The sequence below is a fragment of the Pholcus phalangioides genome, unplaced genomic scaffold (assembly GCF_987345545.1).
Source record: "Pholcus phalangioides strain wild (caught in Gottingen) unplaced genomic scaffold, Ppha-v1.0 ptg000007l_1, whole genome shotgun sequence".
In the NCBI taxonomy this organism is placed as follows: domain Eukaryota; kingdom Metazoa; phylum Arthropoda; class Arachnida; order Araneae; family Pholcidae; genus Pholcus; species Pholcus phalangioides.
Genome location: NW_028301600.1, coordinates 26721466 through 26744984, shown reverse-complemented (window position 1 = coordinate 26744984; position 23519 = coordinate 26721466). Strand labels below are relative to the sequence as shown.

The window sequence follows — 23519 nt, the reverse complement described above, 5'->3', positions numbered from 1 at the left end:
GCAGTGACTGGAGTGTGCACATAGACCTTTATCTGTGAATAAACAAAATAAGGAATCATAAACGCTTTGAGCGACACAGCAGAAATCACTAAACCACTTTAAAATGCCACATCTTTTTAAATTGGGTAGGCATTCTTCCAATTTTCAGCAGGTGAGAGCCAGGTGAGTAAGAGGGTATAGAAAAACATATCTCATTAACAATTGCACATATTTTGTAAAGTTGGTTTTTTAATGTTGAAATAAGAGTTTTAATATAATGTTTTGTATCAAGCCTTTAAAGGGACGAGATATCTTGCCAATGCCTATAAAAGGGTTAATAAATCAATTTTTCTTTATTTTGATCTCTAAAATCATACCTTGTCAAACATGTGAGTAAATACAGTATTTCCATTAACTTATGCACAGTTATAGAGTGAAAGGTTATAACAAGTAAAAAAATATATTCACTCATTAAATAAAGACTCTATGGCTCCCACATTTCCACTTTCATTTAATGAAGCAGACATCATGTTCGACATTCTTGAAATGAAAAAAAAAACAAAAACAAAACAAAAAACTGATTATTTGAAAATTTGATAGCAACATATTTACAAGTGTTTCATTTCTTATCTTAAAAATTCTCAACTGCTGAAACCAACATAAAGAAAACTTTGAGTGGAGCCCTAGTGTTACTGGACCTCCTCTATAGATGGAACTAGGGGGAAGTGTACTGTGTACAGAGCGCCTATGCCCAACATACAGTGCATATAAGTACATATTTTGTCACCACAAATCTTGGTTCATTGCAAATGTAGGATATTAAGCATATTTGTTCACATAGATTAGACGAGTTAAGACTAGAATGACAGGATTTTTGAGTTACCTAGAATGACAGATAGCAGTCGTTTTGACCGCAATAGGAAAAAAAAAAAAAACACAAATTATTATTCTTTACTACAGCTTCTTAAAACAGTATTCAGTCAGACTTATATTTCAATAAACCTTTGTTCATCTGCCATTTTTAAAATTTTGGATAAAAGGGCTTTTTAAAACAAAAATGCCATGTTATGTTACTTTAAAAAGAGGTTTGACTGATTTTTTCAGCTCTTATACAAAAACAATGCCACAACAGGCAAAATGCCCAACAAGGTGGCTAAGAAAAAGATGCCCATAACAAATATGGATGTTATATATTTCAAAAATACAGCAACCCAATTAATAACACTATCACAAAAGTTATAAACAATATATACACATGATAAAATATTATACAATGCCCATAAAGAATATTATGGTTGAAATAATTGTTGTAAACTCTTTATAACAGTTAAGTTACAATAACAATGAGTTTATAACAGTTAAGTTACAATAACTCATTGTTATTGTAACTTAACTGTTATAAACTCATTGTTATTGTAACTTAACTGTTATAAACTCATTGTTATTGTAACTTAACTGTTATAAACTCATTGTTATTGTAACTTAACTGTTATAAACTCATTGTTATTGTAACTTAACTGTTATAAACTCTTGTAATTCACTGCTTCATCTTCATTTGGCAGTCCATTCTGACAAGGCTTGAAGTATAATATGCTTGATGAATTTGCAAAGACATTGCTTGTGTGGAATGAAAAGACTGAATAGCCACCAAATTCTGAGTAATGTAAAATACATGTGTACGGCACCTTTTTGACGTCGATCACATTGTGTGCTAAATTAATTCATCTTGTTGAAAATATCGATGACACTCATTATTAAAGAGATAAAATTCCATAATTTCTTGCAGAAATTCCCTTTTTCTGTGATTTCGTGTGTGCGCACATGGTAGGACTGGGCGATGCGCCGACTTATAATAAATCACTGATGTAAGGCCCCATCGATATCCCAATTTCAAGATTTTCAACACAGCAATGTACCATTAATTCTGATGTCTAATATTGGTGGAATCTGATGCAACAATGTCAGAATTGAAATGATGATGCTGATATAATGAATGTGTTAGCACAATGTTACATGGATATCGCCGATATAGTGAGTGCACTTGCCTGTTGTTGTTAGATCGATATTGTTTGGGGAAAAAATTTCTTCATGAATTATGCAAAATGATGGATTACACTCGTTGGCAACACATCGGCTTCCATGATGGGGAAAGAATTTCCATGTCTATAAAAGATGTTTGTTCTCGATCTGAATTCAATAAAGTTTTAGTTCAGTATGGTTCAGTTGTTTCAAATGTTCGTTTTTGTTTCTCATTATTGTTATTTTTCCACGTCAAGTCTGATGCGCAATAAAATGAACTTTTTCATTCACTTTGGATTTTTATTGAGAGACACTGCAAACTGTGCCAACAAGGTTATGGGAAGCGCTCCGATGATATGCACAGTGTTATGCTTGTATAACTCAGTGGAAACAAATTTTCCAAGTGCACTTCCCGTATTTGCCAAAAGGGGCAGCCACCAAAATATTTACACAAGATTTTTGCCTATTGTTTCCAGAGATAGAATCAGACTTAAAGTTCACTCTGCTCAGTCCGGGAAATTATTCTTCATGGAAGTACGATATCAAAGTCTACCTGATAGACAGGTTGTTGGTCCTTCATTGAGAATGCAAAACCATGTATTGCTGAAGAAATGTCTGACCATGAAATAAGACTAACTTGAGAAAAGGTCATGCATACTCTACAATATATTATATTGTGGAACCACAATATCATAATTTCATCAGTGCTACAACAGCCACTTTGAACCCAAGACCAGACCAGAACAAGAGTGATACAACTATTGGACGAGTTCTCGCTTCGTTACCATGAAGACGTGGATACGAGCATCTGTGTTTTTAGTGACTGACTGAAGAAAGCTGTGCAAGCAATAAACAAAGTAGGCCACCCACTAGAGAACTTATATCAAAACCTTCAACTCATGATTCCTGCCTCAACATTTTCAAGGCATTGTGTAGCTAATTTACCGGTGGGAAGACAAGAATTTTGTGTTCACTAACATCATACAAGAACTCCTATTGGAAGAGAACAGGTTACAGCAAGCCAAGAAAAATTTAGACGAACATTCTGAAGTTAGAGCCTATAATGTAAACTCAGCCACTCATTTTGTCAAAGAATGATGCTGAAGGTAACCATTTCAAGAATGCTAAATTCATGAGAAGTAAAACAAACTTTTCTCAAAATAATACGTATAAAAATGCTGTTAAACATGATGTAAATGCTCCAACGTATCATTCTGGTGACAATACTAATTTGTCAAATGTAACTTTTGAAGAGCATAATGCATATCTAAGTGAAGTTTTTGCAACTCAGATTAAAATGATCCTGTAGATAATTTTAATTGGCTAATAGATACAACCGCCACACAGGTCGTATTCGTAATAATCGCAATCTTTTCATCGAATATAAACCTATCGAAAATGCAATGATGTCTATCCATAAATGATGTAAAAAGTCAGATAAAAGGTATCAGGACGATTAAATTTCATGTTTTCATGAGCAGTGTTATATATATAAGAACGAGTTATATTTTCATAATATTCTTTATTCCCCAAAAATTTGCCAAGATCTAATTTTCAGTTCGAAAATCGATAAAGCTGGTTGTCATTTTGTTTGTTCCAATGGTAAAATACAAGTTTATTCTCCCGAGTGAAAAAAGATATTTGCAAATCCTGCAAGAGTCCTGCGATATTTGCAAATTATGTAAATCCAAATTAGTTTCTCATAGATCTCTCAGAAAAACCTGATTTAAGAAGCCCTTAGAACTTTTACACTTGGATGTTTGTGGTCCAATTTCCAAGCAATCAATTTCTTGTTCCAAATATTTTCTAACCATAATCAACAATTATTCAAGAACGGTTAGTTTTTCTTATCAAGAAAAAATCCGATGTATTTGACTGTTTTCATCATTTCCAGAGAAGAGCAGAATGATTTCTAAACTTAAAAATATTAAACATAAGAACCGAAATTGGAATGGAATTTTGCAATGACTTTAACAAATTTCTTGAAAATCAAGGTATCGGAGCTGAATGTACAAATGATTACAGCCTCAACAGAATGGACAATGGTATAATCAAACTGTTATCGATGGAATTAATTCTCTATTGAAACAAAGTGGATTGAAAAATGAGTTTTGGGCAGCAGCATTACTTTATTTAACTTGCATTAGAAACAGAATTTGTCTGAAAGGTCAAAATAAAACCCCTTTTGAACTGTACTGCGGAAATAAGCCTTCAGTCAAACATTTCAGAGTATTTAGATGTAAAACCTTTGTAAGTATTCCAAAACAAAAACAAAAAATTTGATTCAAAAGCACCAATGGGTATTATAGTTGGTATACTCAACAAATGCAGGAATATAGGATTTTGATGCCTAAATCCAATTAATTGGTTGGAACATCAAATGATTGTTTTGATGAAAATATTACTGGTATGGAAGCGATACCGGATCCCGATTGTAACAGAGAAAATTATTATTGTTTCAAAATGAATACTTTCGATGATCAATACTATTCCAGTTCCGCGGACGAAAATTCTGAAGTTCGATCATTGAGTGACGATAGATTCAAAAGTTCAAAATCGACGGATGAATCGTGAACTCTAATTTCAAGATCAGAGGATGAAATGCAAATTCAAATTTCAAGGTTGGATGATGAACTGCAAATTTGAATTTCAAAACTGGCAGATGGATCACAAATTAAAATTCCAACAGCATCTGACATTACCCACTGTAGAGACGCTAATATTGGATACGTAAAGCTGTTCCTGAACCTGATGGATCACATGTTGGCATTCATTACAGAATATCTGGAACGAATATAGAATATAAGGTTAAGATGTCAAGAAATAGAGAAAAAAACAAGATTAATTATAACAATGTTTTCGATTTGAGTGGTAAAAACGAATTTTCAGGGAAAGTGAAATTCACTAAACTCAAAGTTAATCATGTTGATGAAAAAATTCTGTGAAACTTTCACAAAGCTATGAAACCTTTCGATTCATCTGAATGGCAGAAGGCTATGGATGTTATGAATGAACATGAAGTGTGGACTTCGGTTCCTGAGGTAGAGAATACAAAAATCTTGGAAAATAGATGGGTTTACATAGTGAAAAAGAATGAGAAAGGGAACATTGAATGCTATAAAGCTAAAGGCTAAAATCAAATCAAAAGTAACTCTTGTGAAGAAGTATTTACCCTGTGGTCAACTTTACACTTGTGAGATTATTTTTCACTTTATTAGTAAGTTGTGTTGGATGGCTTCATTGTGAATTGGATGCCTCAAATGTGCGTATCTTTATGCAAAATTGAATCTTGAAGTGTACACGTGACAACCATTCGGTTTCATTGACTCTAACAAACCTTATTATGTCTGTCGTTTCAAGAAAGCACTTCATGGTCTACGTCAGAGTGGACGTGAATGGTTTTTACAATTTCATTCTGTTGTTAAATCTTTACAATTTAAGAAAATGAAATACCACAATTGTGTGTATATACAGGGTGGGAAAAAAGTCAGTATATAGAAACTCTTTAAAAATTTATAAAAACCGGAAAAAAAATAAAAAATAAAAACTGTTTGCAAGGTTAGCATCGCTAGGTGACAGGAATTTAAGATAGGAAAAAAACAACTCAAAACAGCTGATAGATGGAACTGATGTACATGTGTCAAAGAAAAGATACGCAAATAACAAACAGAATGTCTCCAAATCGTTTATTACAGCAGTATTACCGTCTCAATGATCAGAATGCCTCCAAATCGTTTATTACAGCAGTATTACAATCTCATTTGCATATTTCCACCAAAGTTTCTCATACCAGCGCCTCCTATCAGCTCTGAGTTTTTTTTCCTGTCTGAAAAAATTTCAGCGACCAAGCGATGCTAACTCTGCAAACCATTTTTATTTGTTATTTTTTCCATTTTTATTCATTTTTGAAGTTTCTACAGACTTTTTGCCCACCCTGTATTTGGAACAAGTGTATTATTTTATGTCAATGATATTGTTTTTGGAAAATCAGAAAATGATTTGAATCACACTAAATGTCTGTTGAATAGCAAATTTGACTTAAAGGATTTAGGTCCAACTAAAAAACTTACATGTTGAGTTTGCTGATAAGGACGGTAAATTATTTGTTCATCAATACCAATATATAAATAAAATTTGTGATATGTATTCTAAATATTGATATCCTCATTGTTCTTTAGCTATTGCTAAAGGTTGTACACAAAACTTCATAGTACAGCTACTGCCAATCAAGTAAATCAAATGAGCAATTTTCCTTACAGAAATGTATTAGGTTGTGTAGCATTCATTGCAAATTGTACACGTCCAGATATTTGTTATGCTGTCAATGTATTAGCAGAATTTCGAAAAATCCAAGTCTGAAGCACAAGAATATTTTGTTAAAATTATTGGAACATGTGAACGATTCTAAACATTTAATGTTGAACTTATCAAATGTCAAAAATTTGAAATCATTCTTTTTCTGATTCAGGCTTTGCCTGTAATAGGGATGGCAGAATTTCCATGGGGGAGGAAAAGGATTATATGGCATTACGGAAAAAAATTTTTTGTGCCTGGAATTTTTTAAACTGATTTTGACTATATTTGGTGCGCCGATTTCAAATATGAAAACAGTTTTTCTCTATCAGCTTTAGTTTTTGAGATTCAGCATAGCTCAATTATGCAATATTTTAACATTGAATAGTATTTTTTTTATGTGGATTTAAATTATTTCAAGTTTTTTTATGTGGATGTGTTTTCCTCTGCTTTTTTCTTCCTACTCCTTTTCTAAGTTAAATGTGCATTGTACGGCTTTCGTAACACATGGTCGTGGAACAATCCAAAACAAATATAATTTGTTCCAGGGTTTTTATTCCGCAAATCACAAACAACTACACAACTTATAAAGTTCTTTGTTTTGAGGGCTGAATAAAAGAAAAAATGACATCCAGTCGAAGTTGTAATGATCATCATGATGCATTTTGCTACAGATGTGGTGAGTACATCCTGAAAGAGAATGGTAAAGCCATTTTTCTGATTTTGTTAAAAGAGCTTACCTTGGGTATTTTGGCGTTAGGCTTGGTGACCAAGATAAAGTTTGGACTCTACCCACAGTGTGTAAAACTTGTACATAACATCTATGACAGTGGACTAATGGGAAAAGGGGTCTAAATGGGGTCAATACTCATTGCTAACTCACCCAAAATGAAAAAGGAATATGATACTATCACTTTTGGTCATAGAGAAGATAGTTTCACAAATTTCAATCATTTGCAAGTGCACACAAATTACTCTTTAACTTCTTTCTTGGTCAGCAAAGGGGGGGGGGGTACATGAAATGTCATTGCTTTGTGTGCCTATGTGATAGCAGGGCCTAACAATACCACTGGATAGGAAAAGAGTGGCCTACGAGAGACAACATAGTTGTTGGAGAAAGAAATGTCGTTCTTGAACCCTTAGACAGACGAGACAGTATCATCTTGCCTCCGCTGTATATAAAGCTAAGGTTAATGAAACAGTTCATGAAAGCTCTGGATCAGGCATACATAGGAAAAAAATACGTGGAATAAATGCAGAAAAATTTAAAGCTGGAATTTTTGATGGTCCTCAAATCAGACAGCTCATACATGATCCCGATTTCATAGATTCCATGAATGAGACAGTGTGGATCTCATTTGTCCTTGCCGTCAAGAAATTTCTTTGCAACCACAAGGCTGGAAACTATGTTGAAATAGTTAGCAGTATTCCCAACAACTTTATAGACCTTGGTTGTAATATGAGCATAAAGGTTCATTACTTGCACAACCACTTACACAGTTTTCCTGAAAATCTAGGTGATACTAGTGAGGAACAAGGTGAACGATTTCACCAGCACATAAAAGCAATGGAAGACTGATACCAGGGTAGATGGGATACTCATATGATAGATTACTGTTGGAATCTGTAAAAAGAGACAGTGTAAACAAAGTTCACTCAAAAATTCCAAACAAAAGAAGCTTTCGGAATGGAAAAAATAACTTTTCCTGTTGTGCTCATCTGATTCTTTTCATTTCTGATTTTTAATTAAGCCATTGTAGATTTACAGGAGTGTTGTTTTTTTCAATCAATTGAAATAATAATTAATTAAACAATTTTTTTCCCTCAATTTAATGCCTATACCTTAAGCCTAATTTAATGTGTTAATGTGTGTGTGAATAACGCTATTTTCATATCTCACAAACAAGAGCTGAAGGGCGAAAACTAATGCCATTCGTTTTCAGCACACGAAATACACTTACAGTAAGTTTAAAAATCAGACACCAAAATCAGTGTTGCACAGTGTTATGTTATATATTAGATAATGCTTCCTATATTATGGTAAGCATTCAAACATAAACGTGTCAGTTTATCAAATATGGAGGCAGAATATACATCATTAACCGATTATTTGGGTGCAAAATATATTATTTGAATGCAAACAAATATAAATTGATCTAGATTATTTTGTTGTATATTGTGACAACCAGGCCGTAACTGATTTTTCATTCTCATCCATTAAGAACAACCGCTCAAAACACATTGATGTAAAGCATTATTTTCTAAGAAACATTGTGGAAAAAAAAAGAACTTTTTAAAATGAAATATATCAATAGCAAATGTAACCTTGCAGATTATTTTACGAAACCTATCATTCATAGGTAAAAGAGTGCAAAATGAAGATTTTTTTTGTTGTGCAACATTGTACCAATGAATGCAATGCAGTAAAAGCAAAAAGATCCATAGAAACACTATAACACATACTAATAGAATAACACACAACAAGCTTCTTCAAAAGGTGTGCTTTCAATGGTACAAAATGGGTAATGGAGAAAAGCAAACAGTGATAGAACATCCATTTCCCCCAATATAAGTGTTCGCTTAAGACTATATTTCAACGTTTTGCAATCATATTAGTTCAGTATCCCTATAGCTGTCGAAATGACTACTACTGTCATTCTAGGTAGAACTTCATGTTACCACTAAACTAAGAAACCCAGAACATTTATATTTTAGGAACTTAACAATATAAAGAAATTCATAAAATTTCAACAAACTGAGATAAACCATTTGGGTGTAATCGCATGTCAAAGTAGCTTCGTGGGTAAAAAAAAAAAAGACAGATTCTGTCATTCTAGTGTTAAATGGAGATGTAAGTAGAGAAACATTTTTGTATTACTTGATCATGTGTGTAAAATTGGAATATGTAGTGTAAAAAATTAAAGAGTTGCACTAAAAAACATGATATTGCGATACAAAAGCAACAACATATTTCTTGAGTCTTCCAACATGCAGAAAAATGTGCAAAATAGAAGCATCAGCATTTCATATTTGGCTGATAATTAAATTAGATCTATAAGTAAAGGCTTGATTTTTAATTGTCGTTATCAAATTCTTGCACAAAACTTGTTTGCTACAGTGAAAAAAAACCATTTCATTTTGATTCGCATATTTATTCAATACTTGATATAAATTAATATGGGTGCTTTGTGATTTTTATTAAACCACTTTTTTCAGGCATACCAGGAATGGTCCAAACTCCAACATTCAAAACACCGGTGTCCCTCGAGTTTTCCAGCAGCTGGGGAATATAATATATGCAATATGTTCATATTGCCAATATCAACAAATTCATAATTTTTTTTAATTGGCAAATAAGTTATTCCTACCAGTTTCCAGCTTAGAGGGAGTTATACATGGTGATTCAAATTGCTGTCTATAGGACTGCCTTTGCAACCATTGACTCTAAAAGTATACTTTCAAGCCCTGTTCGCATGTGCAAAATATTGCGGTAACATTGGAAGTGCTAGCACCCGCTTGACTTTTTTCCTTCGTAAGGAAAGAAATGGAGAGCAGTCATTGGTTCATTGGTGAAAATTCTTGAAGGGGGTTTTAAACCCATTTTTTTTTATTTCCCATGTGAATGGGGCTTCAGTTACAAAATGTTTTCAAAGGACAATGCAGTTGCTTAAAATATTGAAATTTCTTTGAGGGATTTGTATACATAAAAAATGAAGAAATTAACTTTTTACACAGTCCCAGTGTGCTAAAAAAACCTAATCAAAAAGTTTTGTTGCCCTGTCTCTTCTGAGGTCAACAAAAAATTCCAAAGTGAAATATTCGTTGAGATAGCTGGATTCGAAAATTGGGAGAAACGTTGGGAACAGTATGTGCATTAGTTAATGATAGTATAATTGTTGAATAGTCCAGTTAAATTACACATACCAAAACCAATTTTTCCCCTCCATAGGGAAAACTAAAGATTACACCATATTGGTGGATTTGTGCAGTTTTTTGCCCCTTTCCCATAATCCTTTGTTTATTTTTTCCTATTACCAAGAAAATAGAAACCTATTTTCCCCATTGCAAAGTGAAAGAAAATTATTTTTCCCTATTAAAAAATGAAAAACCAATTTTTTTGTGTTAAGATTTTCAATACTCTTGAGTTACTTCTGAGATTTTTTGTGCATTTATACAACTAATTTCCTGCATAAAATAAACAATACTGATATTTTTGTGATTTGTGAACAAAGATTAGGCAATGAAGCCGACGTAAAGTTTCAAAGAATGAAGGAGATGGTATAAATGAAGCCAGTCGGAACAGTAAGAATGATGTAGTTGCAACTGCTGGAATACGTGTTCATACTTTATGTTGGAAGACATGTACAGATAAAAAAAAGCATTGAAATTAAAACGGAAGGCTAGCCAAGAAAAAATACCAAGGAAAAGTGTTTGCTTACTTTATTTACTACAGGATGAGGTTTTTGTTCAATTTTCACTACTTCAAAAGACTAGGTAGTCTCATATGCGCAAACTAATATCTACATAAAAAATGCTACTCAAACTAGATTCTCTGCGGGTGCTTGTGCACCCACTGTACCCCAAGATCTGATGTCACTGTATTTGGCCCAGGGCCCCCGAAAAGTATTGAAAACTTTCAAATTCTGAAATTATATCTTTCATAAATTCTATATGCACATGAATATCTAAATAAAAAAAAATTTCATTAAAAGAAATGAAAAACGAATATTATTTTATGAAATAGCTTCAGAACTAACAATATTATGGCTGATTGAAATTAAGAATTTAAATTTCATTAAAAATTCAATATTGATAAAAAAAATTAGAATCAGGCAGTAAAATAAATCAAAAATGATTAACAAAACAATCAAAAACTAATGAGAAAAATAGTTCCATATCTAATAATATTCAGAATTTATAAAACACAATTTCAAAATTATGTCAATATATTACAATAGGGTGTAAATCTTTATTTTTTCTCCTATGGAGAGAAAAAAGCAGTTTTGGTATCCCTAATCATGCTCATGTAAACAGGATTTCAAAGTCCGATTTTGGATATGTTGTTCAGTAATGATTTTTGATTAAGAAATAATTTACAATGCTTCTATTGCAATTTTGCCAGGGTTCATCCACAAATTGCCTGGACTAGAACAAACAATTTAAATCACCCTGTGTAGACTAAGATATACAAAATACCTACTCTAAGGTTCCCAGGGCAGAAACTGGGAAAGGGCAAGTGGTTTTTTTGCTAAGGTCCAAGATGCATACAATATCAACTTTCAAACTTGTGGCACTGTGGTCTACTAATATGGCCTACTCAGATTTTTCTTTCCTATGACAGGAAATGGGACACATGAAAGGTATGTGGCACGAAAGAGGCACCGGAAGAAACAATGACCGGCAGTAAGAAAAATCAGAGAGAAACACTGAGTTTATAAGCAGTGTGTTTCTTATCTTTGGTCATGGCCCATTGAAACAATACCTTTTACTATTTTAATTTACGGTTCATAAATTTATACTTACATATTAGCCATATTTGGATCTTGCCTTATACTACTAACCTAGAATAAGTAGAAAGAAAGCATGAAATTATTATAATACAAAAATTATAGTTCCAAGATATTGTAGGCAAATCAATTAAATCTATTTTATATGGGTGTACAACAAAAATTTTTCCTGTACATATCACTCACATTTTCTTCTGAATGTTACATTTCCATTATTTCCGTGAATGTTGCAGAAATGCATTATTTATTTTTTAAGCAACTGATGAAAACCTTAAACATTCTGAATTCATTACGAGCTTAAGTTAGAAAAACTAGTATAGTTAGAAAAAACTGGTGGCAGATGGCAGTACTACACATAACAAGCAGTACACAGAAACAAACTTCATGTCAGGTTTCACTACACGTACATGCACATTTCAACATGTACCAATCGTTAGAGGTTCCACAGAGGGATATGAACGGGGGTACATGTATGGTTTAGTAGTATTGGTTATTATGAGCTATTAGTGGGAGTGAAAGATGTAAAAGGGAAGGGGCAAAGAAGATTCAAAGTAGAATAAAATGTTTTGGGACATGACTTAGCTTATTCAATAACTGTAGTTGATGACTTGAAGACAACCATTTTATAACTGGCTGTAACCAACACCAAGATAGTGGCACCAAACTTCTCATCATCTGGATATCGGATCAGTTTTGTAAGTGCCGTCTTTTTACAGTCTGTGTTAAACTCTTTAAAAAAATCCCAGTCCCCTTTTTCATAATCATTTTCTTTCATCATCTCTTTTCTGACCTCTAAATACTATTCATCACCTCTAAGTAGAAAGAGTTTTAGAGAAAATATACTTAAACTTATTTTGTCTGAGCTGTATTCAAAGGTATACATGATGTAGTGACTAGAGATGCAAACAGATCTGCATATTTGATATAGATTTATGTCTTTTCTTAATGTATTATGTGATTCTCATGGAACCTCGCCTTTCCTGGCATGAAGCAGACTCAAACATTAAAGAAGCCAGTCTCTCTTAATTTTTTATGGTATGGCTGCTAAAGCAAGGAAATTTAATATAAAATTTTTCTACAATTCCAAAATTTCATTTCCATCCTTTGTGATGGTCCCATCTTCCTTTTTCAAAGCAATTATTTTCTTTCTTCCAACATATAGTGTTAGTTTTGCTGATTTCAAACTCCTATTTATCTTCCAGTGCTTTCTTTACAATATTACAATTGAACTTTCTGTAATCTGCTTTTGCACCATCTTATAAAGTTCTACATATTCCACTTTTGATTTAGGGGGCCATTCTTTTTTATCTGGTCTCTAATCTTTCTTGGGCTTCTTTGTTTCTTCTATTATTTTCTTCACCAGCTTGATTTCTTTTCCCCAGCAACTTCCTGTGTTACCTTTTTTAGGGTGGTGGTTGAATTCATGTTCATCATGGTGATATCTTGTCTTTCTTAAGTGATATTTAACACAAAAGAAATTGGTTCTTCACCTCTAACTGAAATTTATACACATGTTCTTGAAGATTTGTCATACTGATGAAAGTTTTTATATTATTGTTTTAGTCATTAAGTTTTGTATTAAGTTTTGCCATTTCCATTTTAGTGTTTAGCATTCTTTTACATCCAATCAGTCAATGGTCTCTTCCTGTATTGAATTTGCTGAGAATGGTGCAGTGTTGGATACAGTTAATCTTTCTTGTTATTCCAGTTAGGCCGTCCCATAAATATGATTAGAGCCCGGATTATATGCAAATGCATGTGCACTTGGATATTTTGGCTTTTTCCAGCATTAATGCATATAAATGCATAAAATCAAATTTTTAGAATAAGTGCATATTTGTGAAGGTTTATTGATACTCAATCACTTTTTCATAGTTTTTCAAATGAATATTGCTCATAATATTTTCATATCAGTTTTTTTTCCAAATATCCACTCTGTTTCGTTGTAACGCTATTTCTAGAAATAGTCAAAAATGTTCATTTCTTTTAGAAATAGCCTTGAAATTCTTTTTCACTGGTATTTTGTTATTGAACAACCACAACTAACTGGAAATTAAAAATGCTTAAATAAAAAATATTTAGAAGTTCTTTGCATATGCATATGTGGGGATATTTTTTTGTAAATGAATATGCACTAACAAATAGAAAATATGCATTTTAAAAACATATCTGCTTTTATTGTATAGTGATTTTTTTAATGCATATTTTCTCATTTTTGGTACATATTTTGGAATTAAAATTTTTTTAGGATTTTTTAAATACAAAGGCCACAACAGGCAAATTGTCTAACAAGGTGTTTGAAAAAATATACCCATAAAAGAGATGGATGTGTAAAGATAGTATATATTTTAGCATTTCTAAGTGCATATTTTACCACTTTTCAAGTGCATATAATCTGGGCTCTAAATATGATATACACATATATAATAACATTGAGAAAGAAAGCCCATAAAAAATAAGGTTGTCATAGGCCTAAATACAGCAACCAGTTTGGAATTCAAACATATAAACTAAAATAATTTAAAGAGATAACAAATCACCAAAAAAATATGGTTGTCATTCATTTTAATACAGATAGCTTCACCACTCCCACTAAGCTTATATTTACCTTTTAATGTATACTCGTATGCAATATTAAGTTATTTGAATAGTGCTGAATAGGGTTCTGTTCTACACAAGGGCGTAGCGAGGGAAACAAAAATGCTTCATTTATTAGTACGATTTTTTTTTAAAAATCTTAGGAAGTTCTAACATGAATCAATTGCTACTAGTTAATTTTTTAAATGTTATATCATCTACAATAGCAATGCTTGCTGTTTATTTTTGATGAGGCTCCTGACTCACTCTAAGGCAGTGGTTCTCTCAACTTTCTTTTTTTTTGAATTGGAAGCCTTTTTTTAGTACATAATTTTATGCTGGAGTCAGTAGGCCTCATTTTTTATATATTTATAAAATTTACTGATTTATTTTCTTCAAGGGGCTAAAGAGTACCAATTGAGAACCATTGCTCTAAGGCAGCGGTTCTCAACATTTCTTGACTCGCAGAGCCCTTTTCAGCACATAATTTGTATGGCGGAACCCTGTTTGACTCGAGAAGCCTTTTTTTGTACGTAATTTTTATGGCAGAACATTGTAGGCCTCTCTTATTTACTTATCTATCAAATTTACTGATTCATTTTATTTTCTTCGAGTCGCCGCAGAGCCCCTGGGAGGTGCACACGGAACCCTTGGGGTTCCGTGGAACACTGGTTGAGAACCGCTGCTCTAAGGGATCTGTTCAGACTTTTTTTTACAGAGTACAGTTTGCAAAAAATGTTCTATTTTCAGATGTTTGTGAGGATAACCTTCGCATTCCACATGCAGGGGCATGTGTAGACTAGGGTGTGCGTGTGTGTCTGGAACCACTCCTGCAATAGAGTTCGATAAAGATCTTTTCAAGTAGTCCACCCATATATTTTTCTATCAAACATGAAATTTTACATCAGTTGAATTTTCAGAGGTTTACACAGGTGATAACAAATTATAGTACATAACAGTAAGCTATTGTCTACTCACTATATTTTGTAATACAGGGTTGCTCATCATTCCTGACATGTCCACAAAAGTATTAGAACCAGGTTGCGATTGCTGTCAAAATAACAGTTGCATAACACGTTAACAAAAATTCTGATAAAAGTGAAAAAATCTATTGTAAAAATAAAACTATCTTTACAATATAGTGTCAAAATAACTATTCTTTATTTCAATCATCACTGTTCAGAACATTTCGGGAGTGAACCACAGATTCGAAGAAAAATTCTGACTTTTTTATACTAACATTGACTTGCTTGTCTAACCAAATTAGCTTTGCTAGACTCTTGTCATAGTGGTGATACCCAATGCAGTGCTCACTGCACAATTATGCCCAGAAATGACAAACAAGTTGCTATGCATATCAATGGCAGGGTTGGGTTTTTGCCAGACAGTGGCAAAATTGTAAAATACAGCGAAAATAGGAAAAACAAATAAACTTGAAATACATAGTCAAACTGAGTTATAACAACACTTAAGATTCCATGAAATTTATGAAACGTTTTTGTCGTAACTGAGGTGTCATTACAACCAACGTTGATGTTTTCAAGCCTTTTTTTGACGAAAGATATAATCAGAGAGAGGCAATGAAATTCTTTGCATGAAGTTTCTATTTCTTTATGATTAGGGTGACCAATTTGATTGAGAAAAATATAGGAAATTAGGATAATTGATACGGAACATCATGATTTTTACCAAATGTCGATGAAATCACCAAATATTGTTTATAAATAACCTTTGGAGAGAAAAAAAAAATGTGACAGCAAGTTTGCTAAAATGTATTTCATGAGAGAAAAAAAGAATTTGGCAAATATGCAAGATGAAAATATTTATATTCATATTTATTATAACACAATTTATTTTAATTGCGCAAATTACTTTCATTCCTGTGATTCCCCAGTAAAGATTGGGAACTAAAGCCAGCTTCATTAAAAAATAAATAAACTGAAAATTTTATAAAAGCAGTCAGGTAAAATATGGAAATGATTTGTATAGTGTTTTAACAATCCTCAAGTTATAATGTCAAGTTATAATAACATGAAATAAATTTTTTTTTTCAACATTAGGTATAAATAAACAAATATTCTCCCTTCATGTGATCAGCTCTAATCTTAGGAATTTAAAATCATTGAAATGGGAACAAAAGTAATGAAAAATTAGTTATTATATCTGAGGTGATTATCCATAAGCGTTATAAGCACGGTTCATTAACATTATTCTTTATAGGAATTACCTCAGACATTGCCAATATTATTGATGTCACTTATTGTAGTTTGTTTCAGGTTAACTTTGCAGTGAAGAGAAAGGTAGAGAGTGTATTCCTTCGCCGCAAAATATAGTTCCCATACATCGAAGGTTTATGACGATCATTTATATAGGATATTTCAAATTTTTTTATGATTTTGAAAAAGAAACTGAAAAAATACAGTTTTGAACCAATATATATTCGTTTAAAATTTTTAAATTAGAAAAAATATTGGTTATCATTATCAAAAATCCATGGCAAGCTCAAGAACATTTTGGCGTGATTTCCAAGAAATTTTCCCCGCCAATATTACTATCGTGCGTTTTTTTGGTTGCACAGTTATATATATATATATATTATATCGTCATTTTGTTGAATTTTCCGATACAATTTTTCATTCAGTTTTGCATGTAGTTATAGGCCTACACACCCAGACGAATATTCAATTAGTTTTTATTTTCTCCCGAAAATACCTCCAATGAATTCAGATATTCACTCACAGATCACAGGAAGTGTTCCTCTTTCACGACAGCACCGATACCATTGTAAGAGGCTCTCTTTATGGGTGTAGGTTATGGTTCCAGGCACCCTCCCTTTTTTATATCTATTTCTTGCTCTGTTCGTAGGATAGGGGTGGTTTCTGAATTCCAATAGCCGATAGTGGAGGGTGTTGACATAAGTAATGTCTCTTTTTCACCCCCACAGCAGAGGCTGTTCCTCCAGATGCCCCCCTTCAGTGTCTCTCTAGATAAATATATATAAGCAAGAGAGAGAGAGAGACCCACAATGGTTTAGGCTTGCAGTGTATTTTTTCTTTCTGTGACAGTTGTATCTTTCTTTTCACCAGAGATAGACACGCTAAAACATTCTCAGTTTTTGGCAATAATTGAAAAAGAAGAGGAATTTTGGATTGCAGATGGCCTGATGGAACACATGTTGGAGCAACAATTAATAAGTAATAGAGAATCCGATAGTTCTACAACTTCAAGTGAGGATTCCATAGAATGGGAATCCATAAAAAATGACAAACTGTAGTGATAACAAGTGGCATCGACGTATATGCATTCGGGTGGGTGAGCGACGGAAATTTCGGCAAGAAAAGGGAGTAAAAGAATTCTAAATTTTTCCGTATCATTTTTATTATTATTTGGGGCTATTTCCAAATTCAAACGTGAAAACTGGGTTAATAGGAGTTACTAAGATACTTTTCAATAAAAAAAATGATTTCAAAAACCGTACTTTAATTTCTGAAAGTATCGACAATGGTTTTTTTTTTTCATTAGCCAATTTTTTGTTACTAACCGACTGCAATTTTTTCTACACGCATTACGTTACACGTAAAAAATATTTTTTTCTGTGAGATTGGCGAGAATCAGCCATACCTTACCGAGCTGCCCATCGATACATAGGTTAAGAGGCTTTCGTTGTCATAGCAACGAGTGATGCGGTTCCCTCGTAGCTTCCTCTTCATTGCAAAGTTAACCTGAAACGGACTATAGTTGCAGTGTCATTATAATCAAGATCCTTATAATAGAGTTGGACTTTATTACATCATGGGTATTATGCAATTATCAGTTGTTAGAACCAGTTTTGGATGAATAAAATGTTACCCCCCCACCCCCAAATAAGAACTACGCTTATCATTCTCAGTTGTCCTTTTGTGCATAACATATTCAAAGTTTCTTAAACATAATACAGTAGAACCTCATAATGGGTTAATAGGGACTGAAGGTTGGCCGTTTTAATGAAAGTTGTTTATAACAAATAACTCTTATAGGGTGTACATCAAGAAACAAACAGTAGTTAGCTATTAAAAGTGTATTATATATCAAATATAACAAAATATCCTTCAACATAGGCTGATTGAAGATGTGTACATATACACTGCATTATCTTAATTTTTCAAACTGGTGAGCAGTATGTGTCATGCAGCACACCATGTTTATACAAAACACAGCAATCAATGTTTAATCACTTGCTTGGAAATGAGTGGATACATTTTTAAATGCTTAAAACGAGTTTTAAACTAGTCAGATAAAAACAAGCATTTTTTATTAAAAATTTTTTGAACTGTCCATTATAAGTGAAGTCTTTAATGAGATTCTACTGTATTTCTTGAGGTGGGAAATTCAAATTTTTTGTTGTCACAATTATCAACTTGAGCAATAAAGAAAAGATTATATTAAAAATAATAACACAGGAATACAAGCCTTCTATATTTTTCTATTCTTTCATCGTGGCTGTGATAGCTTTGTCACCCTGCGTATGAATAACTTTATGGTAATTTGATTTGCCAGGATTTTGACTCAGTTAAAAAGAAGCAAGATATTATAATGTTTGCTTCAAGTTTAAGATATTCCAAACAAAAAGAGTTAGCGTCTAAATTAAAAACTCACTGTGAGCTTAGTTACTGATAGTGGTTAGTACTTTAGATGTTTAGAATACAAGCAGCACCAACTTGGCTGACCCTTATCAGTACTAAGAGAATGAGCTGGAATTTTCCACTTTCTTCTGCTCACATTTCTTTTTTCTACACATCTCCTAGATTAGTAGTTTTTAAAAGGTTGTTCAAGGGATGAGTTTTAGTATAAAGCAGAAATTAAAATATAAGCAACTGTGGCATAGCTGGATTCTTGGTCACCTCTGTTTGACCACGGGAGTGTTCAGGTAAATGCTAGGTAGAAAACACTGTTTAATATTCATTGCACTCCTGTATTATCATTCATGTTGGTGGGTTTCATTTAGAAAAAACATGATTGATTAAGAAATTGTGTAAAGACAACCTGCTTGGCAGAAATGTTTCTATGAATATTTATCTCTAACCCTTATGTCTGTTCAAAAAAAAAAAATTTTAATTCAAAATATTGCACTTTTGTAAGTTGAGATTCTCTCAGCTTGTTTCATAAAAGTGCAAGTTCAAAACAATTTCAAAATCTATCAATTTTTGCTACTGGCAAATATATGGCAAAACTATTTTTGCTGGGGTGGTTTATTTTCATCGTTTACTATGGCAAAAACTTGCCAATCCTGATCGATAGTAACAACTAATACCTAATGCATATCAACACACTATGGGTACCACCTTCATAGAATAAATAAAATCATGTACTATCACACTAATCAGGGATTCCCACTTGGGTTGGTAACCAAATATTCACCCATGGTTGCTCAGAAAAAAATACGCCCATTTGAGTCAGATGCCAACGTCAGAAACGACATCTGATGGTTTTTTTTTTTACCATGACATGCGACTTGAATGGGGGTATTTTTTCTGTTGAGGAACTGGAAATCAAGACTTGGTAACAAACCCAGGTGGGATCTCTGGTCAGCTTGATAGTACATGGTTATATTTATCCTCTGAAGATGGCACCCATACTGTGTAAAAATGCATTAGAAATTTCACATGTTTTTCTTTGTATTTCCCTTTTCATTGTGTTCTTTCTGATAGTATTTTGGGCAAAGGTTTATTTACTCGTTCATAAAAGGCTTTTGTTGCCATAGAAATGAGTGATACGGTTTCGTTGTAGCTTTCCCTTCAGAGCAAACTTGGCTGCAAACAGACTATGCATACTCACATTATTTCCTTCTTTGCTAGCATTCTCCTCTGCTAATTTCAGATTGGTGTGGTAACTTTCATTAGATGGGTCCAACTCAATGGCCTTTTTGTAACATTCCATAGCTTTTTTATTGTCACCAAGACTACTACACGCCAATCTAATTCAATGACATTTTTAAAATGAAATATTAACATGGTTCGTACTCTTCCAACAAAAAAAAAATTCAGGGACTATTCAAGCACTTTTCAAGGTAAAACTTAAAAATTCAAGGACTCTTTTTACAAACGCATATTTTTCACATGAATAGGCGCATATTTAATTTTGATTAAAACTTTCAAAGATTACATTTCTACATACTTTATTTCACATCATCTGTAATGTATATCATACAGTGAATTCATTGCATACTTATGCATCTTCAAATTTTCACATCAACATTGAAATATTAAAAAAAAAAATTTCAGACAAACAAGGTGCATACTTTTATCATAGAAAAAAAAATCCACTGTGTGAATCATTAAGAAATCACTGAGCTTTATAACAAATTTCTCCCATGGAAAATGTTTCCACTACAAACAAATCAGAAGTACAAATTACTCTAATTTCTTGCTGATAATTCAAGAAACAAACTAAAAACACAGAATATTTATAATAATTCATGCTCTAATACATTTCTCAGAATGATTTATAGGCCACTGCATATTATCTACAGTACAGTGCCCCCCCCCAGGTTGTTTATATTGATTTGTACGAATGATGATTTTTTTTAATACATTGTAGTGTTCATATAATTTCTGCATTCACAACTTCATTTTTCAATAAATGACCTCCAATGAAACATTTATATTGTTTTCAACAGTGTCACTTTCAGGCTTGATGGAATCATTCACAGCAGGAAGTTTCTTGAGCAATAAATTTGAAGATAAAGCCAGATTTTCACCAAATCGCAATGCTTTTCACTTTTCATACAGGATTTCAGCATCAAGCTTTTATTACAGGAGGGAGCATGGAGCTGCAGTGGCGGCAGCAACAACGAATGCAAGGAAAACATGACACATTGAATAACACAGTTCATGCCTGTCAATTTCCTCATTGTAATGTAGTTTAGTCTCTAAATATTGCAATTAATTTTCTTTTAAAGACTAAAAAAAGAAAAACTTTTCTAAAGATAGAAAAAGATTAAATTATTTCTTTCATTAATTCTGAATTTAATTTTTTCATTAATGCTGAAAAAATTTCTTTTTTTAATGCTGGAATAATTTTTTTCATTAATTCTGGAATTTTTTCATCAATTCTGGAATTATTTCTTTCATTACTTTTGGAATAATTCCTTCAATTCTGGATTTGCTTCTTTTGCTAATGCTGAAATTCTTTCTTTCATTAATGCTGAAATTCTTTCTTTCATTAACGCTGAAATTCTTTCTTTCATTAATGCTGAAATTCTTTCTTTCATTAATGCTGAAATTCTTTCTTTTATTGATTCTAAAATTATTTCATTAATTCTGGAATTATTTATTAATTTTGGAATTCTCTTTTATCAATGCTGAAATTCTTTCATTAATTCTGGAATTATCTCTCATTAATTCTAATTTTTTCTGGAACTATCTCTCATTAATTCTAATTTTTTCTGGAACTATCTCTCATAAATTTTAGAATCATATAATCAATACTGAAATTATTTCTTTCATTTATTGTTTTAAACTCCTTTAAACAACTATGGATGCCATTAGAAAATAACAGATGCGCTGACATTCAACGCGGCACGCGATCTTCCAAGGAATGATGCAGACCACTGATATCATACCAGTGCCGGTACTAGAGGGCGCAGGGCAACTGAACCGGGTGGCAATTTTTAGGTGAACACCGTCATAAAATTATTGAATTCCGAATTGGTGGGGGCCGCAAGACAATACAAAAATCCTTAGCCATGGCCCTGTGTCATACTCCCTCCAGTAACATAAGCTCAATGGATTTCAGTACCGATTCCCCCATTTGGTGGCATTTTTGTCTGGCACACTCAGCAACCAATCTTGATAGAAGAGATTTTTCAGCCACAAGTAATTAAAAGTACACACACTTGCTACTCATTTTTTGTTTTCTTTCTTTAAAGAACCTTGTACAAGCGTTTCACATCACTCCTAAATATATATTTTGTTGACAGCATGGGCAGAAATACGGGGGGGGGGGGCAGCGTGAAAGGTGAAGTTGACTGATCTAATGTATATATGCATATATGAATTGACATCATCGTGCCCCCCCCCAGACTTCCAAGTCTATCTCCACCTATGGTTGACAGTAATCAGAGGAAGCTTCGCTCACTTACGGACCGAAAGGCTGAAATTATTTCGGCAAAAATTATGAAACTTTTTTTTCTAAGATATTGATTTCTCAAGTCCTCCAGAAAAAATACCTAGTACAAAAGTTTAATGACTTCCAACGACTCCAAATACGTCTACATACGATCACAGGATACATGCTACCATAAAGCCGGGTTTTCCTAGAAGTGGGTTGTTGCAATACCTTCTAGAGTAGATGTAAGGTTTTCCCCCATTGGGAAGGAGCATGATGGGAGTGGAAAGCGTGGGTGGGGGAGAAAGGCCCTCGACGAAGAGAAAAGAAGCTTGGTGTGTTTTCGGTTAGTTAGAGAGTGGCTCCTGTGGACTCAGGAGGTAATTTCAAAGGCTCGCTGTAAGCGAGGAGGACGTGTTAATAGTATCATGTTTATTGTGAAAAAGTATGATTAAACCAAATATTATATATAAAAGTGGCAGAGAGTGCTTGTGATTGTGTGTGGCAATTATTCATTGAAAACGAACCCTACATAGTGGTGTCAGCAGTGCGGTCAGTAGAACTATACTGAATGGAAACTGGCTATTTTGTGCGAAGGTGATCGCAGGAATAAATCATCGTTAAGCGGTTGACAAAATAGAAGGATCAGGACTGATCACTTGGCGTAGCTGATCACACATTGGGTGGTCACCAGTGTCTCAAGACATCGGAATATTCATGTGAAAGCTCGACCATCGGCAGAAACGAACGAGCATCAAGACTTTCGCCTATACCGAGGTGAGCGGTCACATTTTTTTGTTATTAGGCGAAACCGAACTATTTCGTACAGTAATTTCATTCGATATTCATTTAAAAAAAAAAAAAATATTAAAAATGGCCGTCTTTGCCAGGGGACGAAAAGAGGACCTGCTGATTTTAGCAGATGAGTTACGGGTGGAAGTCCCCAAAGACGCAAAGGTTGTGGATTTGAAAGAGCTAATCATGAAAAGCCCTCATTATGAACCAGAATTTGTGAAAGAATTAGTAAATAGTATTATCGATGAAAGAACAGAGCGAGAA

The 23519-nt window shown here is 33.1% G+C and overlaps 1 protein-coding gene across 3 annotated transcripts in view; it reads right to left on the bottom strand.

The window, feature by feature from the left end:
• LOC149085120 (small glutamine-rich tetratricopeptide repeat-containing protein alpha-like) overlaps window positions 1-23519 on the bottom strand; it is an 89056-nt gene that overhangs the window by 22610 nt on the left and 42927 nt on the right. For 2 of the 3 annotated variants that reach the window (XM_089232931.1, XM_089232932.1), the window contains exons 7-10: window positions 20190-20328; window positions 15354-15425; window positions 11815-11852; window positions 448-519 (exon numbers count right to left, since the gene is read on the bottom strand). In XM_089232931.1, coding sequence (XP_089089057.1) covers window positions 448-519; window positions 11815-11852; window positions 15354-15425; window positions 20190-20328 — 321 coding nt within the window. The remainder of the gene's footprint in view (window positions 1-447; window positions 520-11814; window positions 11853-15353; window positions 15426-20189; window positions 20329-23519) is intronic. The other variant, XM_089232933.1, reaches the window with a different exon arrangement.